Raw genomic sequence first — 5,508 nt, forward strand, 5'->3', positions numbered from 1 at the left:
TGATCAGAAGCAAAACACTTCACGCTTCATTTCGTCATGCACACAGGAGGAATAACGGCACCGTCCCCCATGTTAAATGCTTACAAATGCATGAAGAGTGCTGTCAAGCGCTAAGCAGGATGATGATTTTATATAATTTCATTATACAGGTTGCATTGAAGTGTAATAATACAGGAAGCGTACCAACAAAGGGTAGAAGTCTGGCACCCTGTCTTACACTATATCATATCCTACTCTCTTGAAACAATACTATGGAGTAGTAAGTTCTGTATCACGGTAGGCGAGGAGGAGATTCTAGCTGACAGAAACTTCCAGCAACATGCACTCATGGATTGAGCCCCTAAATATCTTCCTACATTGGAAGCAAGACTACAAACACAACATTTAAACTACTTTAGAGACAAGTCAGCATTAAATTGTAGATTATTACTGTAATGAATATAGCTTAAAATGAAATGTTATGAGAGGTGGTAAAGGATCTATAATTATGGATTATACTGTCTCAAACCACATTGTTATTGGTGTATTCTCAGTGTTTCCCTTTCAACTCTTCTCCATTAGCTGTGTTCTCTAATCAAATCATGGCAGTTATTCTCTGTGACTCCCTGTTGATTTCCCAAGTAGCCCATTTTTTGTTTTCACTGTAATGTAATTTCCTAGCATTTGTGTCTTGTGGGTTTTCCCAGTATATTTCTATATCTGCATTACAGTCCATTTTGAATGCAACAGGGGGCGAAGTCAAAGCAGCTTTGGAACTTGTTGTCTCGTAAAAAAATCAATGTGAATTTAGAACACTTGTCTCCAAAAGAAAATACAGCTTCTCTGAAACACATGCTGTTGTCTGATGCCAAACAAATTTCTCTTGACTTGCAGAAGAGCCTGATTTGGGATTTGAGCTCCTAGGTCTCAAGTGGTTGCCCCATCTCACTCGATGTCAGGCCAGAGAAGTAACCCCTTTTGAGGTTGGCGATACGTCCTGGCAAAGAAGCCTTGATACACTAATGTCAAATCCAGTCCTTGTGTGTGCATTACGGCGGATCAATGCCTTCAAAGTTCTTGCAGATACGTTGAAGAGATTAACACAATGCAGGGAAAAGCTCAGCAAAAGTGACAGTCTACTACAGATGGTAATGGCCTTGACTCCAGAGGTGACATTCAGACAAGCCATCCTCTTCTTCACAGAGATGGATTTTGTAACTGGTAAGGCACATTTTTACTGTTTATAATGTCCTCAGGTATAAGGTGTTTGGGAATTTATTGAACTTGGAAAAAGGAATCTAGTGCTATGGGGGTTTCTCAGGCACAGAAAAACTTCATAATTTGGGGTTAAATTCTGTGCTTGGCTGAGTAATGATGAGGGATATGAAAGCCACAGGAGCCAGTTGAGGTCATCTACAAGTTGGCCTGTTATTTTAATGTGGCTGTGAATGACCTGGTGCCCTTTCTGAACATCTTGAGGTACTCCATAAATACTAAATAGATATTACAGCAGTTGGCAGGGCCAGTATTTAATACTATGTATTTTACCTCTGTATATAAAAGAAACTGAGAAACGTTGGCCAAGATCTATCCCACCTAAAAGTAGGTACCTAATTGCGGTGCCTAATTTGAGGCTAGATGCCCCGGCCTTGCCCTGTACGCAGGGAGATGAAGGTACAACCAATCTGCAAGCGCTAAAGAAAGCAGATTTCTTGAGAATTTCTTTTTTATCCTGGAAGAGACTGCACTGTTCACAAGGAACAGAGACCTTTGTTGTCGAAAGCTTCTCAGACTTCAGTGGTATATGCTAGCATTGATCTTTCGGCATAGTAAATTTGCTAGTTTCCTCCTGTAGCAAGAAATGTATAGCCATGCCTCTTTAAACTAAATCACTGTGCAGACTGTGCTGTTATTGATATTGGATGCCCTGGAGCCACAGAGTATGAGGTCCCGCTGTATTCTTCTAATGTGAAATACATTGGCATATCACCTCTGTTCTTGGGGAAGCCTGACTCCTCACACCTAAAGATAAACAGTTCTGAGCCTGATGATTTCTGATTATTCAGAAACGGAGAGAAATCAAAATTGTGGTAGCATCGCCTATCAATTGAGGAGGAGTGATGCAGCTCCATAAGTGCATTCATGCTTTGTAATTTATAGCTCTTCCTCTATCTTTCCATGGGGAAGAAAGGTCGACACAAACTTACGTGCTTGTGTCAAACACACAGTGCTTATGTAGTGTGGAGTAACAAATTTGCTTTACTGAACAGCAAGAAGAAAATGTGATGTTGTCTGGAAAAAGGTACTCATTTTAATCTCACAAAAAGTTAGATTTGACAGTGAACTATGTGGGGGTTTTGTGTGAAGCCTTCAAAACAGAAGGCATCAGACATCCCAAATTAGTTTATAAAACTAAAAATTCATGCATTGCTGCCCTTCATTAAAGTTATCTTGAGACCAAAAGGCAGGATAAGAGGAAAGCACACGTGTGAGATCAGTTTATTGAGGGCTGTTGTAATCACAGTGCCAGTCTTTCCCACCAAAGCCATTGTGAAGAACAAAGAAGCATAGTTGCAGCGTGACTTCAGCATCCTGCACTGTCCCTTTTATACGGTCATTACATTTTTTTTCCTCCTATTTTTGTTGTGGTGGGAAGAATGCAGAGGTCTTTGTGCTAGAGAACAGCTCTTCAATATTTTGCAGCTGGTCAAACATCTGCCATTTCCCCTGCTAAATAAAATTGCCTTCGTCACCCCCTGCCCCCCCAAACAGTGAAGGTCCCTCACCTATGAATTCATAAAAGCACATCTCCTTCCTTTTACAGATGCAGAACACCGCCCTGCTATGAAATACCTGCCACCGCCTGGCAAGAGGTCCAGGGCTGAAGGTAAGACCAGAAGTATGCACCCGTTGCCTCTTGGATAAAACCAAATAATTTTATACTCTTAAAATAGATTGAAGAAAACTGTACCTCCGTGTGCTCTGTCAGAGTCATTAAAATGGAAATAGTAAACCTTTAGTTAGACATCAGAATCCCAGGCAATTAGGAAAAAAAGGCCAGATGGTTCCACGTGGGACTGGGGGAAGGTGGTAGTATTGCCAGATCACTTTTCTTCTACACAGTTGTTCTGTGCACTCCTGAATGACCTATCTAGGGCTGGTGTGGAATGCAAAGCCAGCTCTTTAGTAGCCCTTTTCAGATGTAGATCTCAAAAAAGATGAGTTTCGTTATGTTTTGCAGAGGGGTAATTGAAGCATAGAGAGGTGAAATGTGTTGATCACCATGGCCCGACAAGTGAGTGACAGAAATCAGGGCAGAATGCACATTTCCTAAGTCTCAGACAAAGGCTCTGTCATTTGCGTTACAGTGCCACCCAAGTCATCACAGAATTCAAAGATCCTAGAAGTTCTTTCAAATAACCCAAATACTAAAGAAAAAAATTGGTACTGTGAAGATGTGAGCTAAAAAGTTATGAGGCAAGGACCTTGGAGCTGGTTCCGCTTTCTATATGTACTCTTATTATTCCAGCAAAATAAATGACAGACATGTGGAAAGAGAAAAAGCTCTCATTAAAAGAAAAAAATGCTTTGGCTAGATACCTTCCAGATGCATTGCCCTGGGAAATAAATACATGGATTTCAGACAGTAATAAATACAAAAGAATGGTAATATTGTTTTGACGAACAGATTTTAGGTCTCTGTTATGTACCTTGTGCATCACACTGGTTAAACTTGCCAATCACTGGAAAAGGGAGTCCTTTATCAGTCTGATGCAAGCTTCTCCTCATTGTGCCCCAGTCCTAGATAACTTCTCAATTCACATGTGCATTGAAGTGCCTTAAATTTTCCTCACCTCTCCAGGTCACTGCAGGTTTTGCATTAGACTGAAGGAAACATTTTTATATAGGCTTTTGTTGTAAGTTCTGACTCACCAGACTCCTTTTATATTGCTCTGCTTTTACAAAGAACCACTGAAGTGACTATTCCTGGCTGCTTGGGGAACGTCAGCGAGGTTTTATCAGCAGAGCTGAGGAAAGGACTGAACAACAGATCTGGGCTCAGTAGGTGTGTAGTCAGAATACACAGCCCTTTTTTGCTTCCAAGGGTACAAGAGAGGACATTAAACAAAACACCTGAGCTTCTGGGACTTACACCGGAAACAAGGCAGCTTCTAACTTGACTGTGAAATATTGGGAGCACAAAGGTAGCTTAAAACCACTGCTAGCCACTCCCTGAAATACACAGAAAAGGCCACCAAGAATCAACCTGATTTAGTACTTGCAGTCCTTTCCAGCATATGCTATTGGGTTTACCGGAGAAGTGGTAAGTACAACACATCCTAGGCTGTCCCGATAACATCTGAATGTCTGAAATCAAGCCATGCATGTCCCAGTATAACACTTTAAAATAACAGTGTGTCATATCAATGTTAACTGCATGATGTAGAGATGATGGCAACATTCTCAAATGATTGTCCCAGAACATGCATACTGCTGACTCAAATCTTTCCACTTTTCTTATTTAGCAGGAGAGAGCCAGGGGTGCCATGCAGAATCACTGTTTACCTACTTGCATACAGGTGAGAGAAGAGCAAATGGAAAAATGTGGTTTGAATAAGGAGTTCATGGAACTAACTCATCTAGGTGTACCAGCCAAAAATAAGCCAAAGGACTATACCAACCTTTTTCCTTAGGCTTGAATGCAGGCAGTGATATGCATTCTCTATTCTAAGCATGCCAGGATATCTGATATTTGCTTCTCTTGAGTTTACGCTTATTTTAAGCCACACACATATCTAAAGTATTGTATATAAATAGCATATAAACTAAACTATTTTTCACAGTTACACTATGAAATCAAAACCCATGTAATAATTTTTGGGGGCAAAAAAAGTCATTGGCTGTGAGGAAGGGACCTAAAAATATTACAAAGCAGAAAAACACGACAAAGATTGTGCAACTTGGGCAAAACTGAAAAGGCCACTAAACAGCCAGAACAAGAGATGGAAATCAGGCATGATTAAGGGCTGCCAAACAGGTGCCTCTGGTAATTCATGATCAATAGAGACTGTTCCATTGATAGACAGAGATATTTTCTCTGAACTGTTGTCACTTGTAATCACAGTGGAGAGAAAAACAAATCTAGGTGGCAAGGTGTCCCACCTGTTTTCAACACTTGTCTTTGACCAAAACCAAGATGGCAAAGTGATGTAAGACACATCCCTCCTGAAGTGTCTAAAGTACGTAAATATGCAATGTGCAGTGATTCACATAGCACAAGAATGAGAATATTTGCCCAGAAATATAGCAGATGGTGAGTAAAACATCTGGAGGACAATGAATGCTTATGTAACAGTATACAGTCGAGATTGCCGTTCCGTATGCGAGCGGCTTGCTTCTGCACTTGCAGGCTGTTGCTATGGCATTTAAACCTTTCTGTTCAAAAAAGATGTGAAGAAAATAGCAGACTTTTAATAGGAGTGCTCCCTGCACGATAAGGGTTAAGTTGGGGGGGGGGGGAGAAATATT

The 5,508-nt window shown here is 40.8% G+C and overlaps 1 protein-coding gene across 1 annotated transcript in view; it reads left to right on the forward strand.

Annotated features, from left to right (window-relative positions):
- Nucleotides 1–984: 984 nt before the first annotated feature.
- LOC104164125 overlaps nt 985–5,508 on the forward strand; it is a gene marked incomplete at its 3' end in the record, with an annotated part of 21,310 nt that continues 16,786 nt past the window's right edge. Inside the window, exons 1-3 of the mRNA XM_009703361.1 lie at nt 985–1,200; nt 2,804–2,866; nt 4,506–4,559. Coding sequence (XP_009701663.1) covers nt 1,002–1,200; nt 2,804–2,866; nt 4,506–4,559 — 316 coding nt within the window. The remainder of the gene's footprint in view (nt 1,201–2,803; nt 2,867–4,505; nt 4,560–5,508) is intronic.

The sequence above is a fragment of the Cariama cristata genome, unplaced genomic scaffold (assembly GCF_000690535.1).
Source record: "Cariama cristata isolate BGI_N322 unplaced genomic scaffold, ASM69053v1 scaffold7637, whole genome shotgun sequence".
Taxonomy (NCBI): Eukaryota; Metazoa; Chordata; class Aves; order Cariamiformes; family Cariamidae; genus Cariama; species Cariama cristata.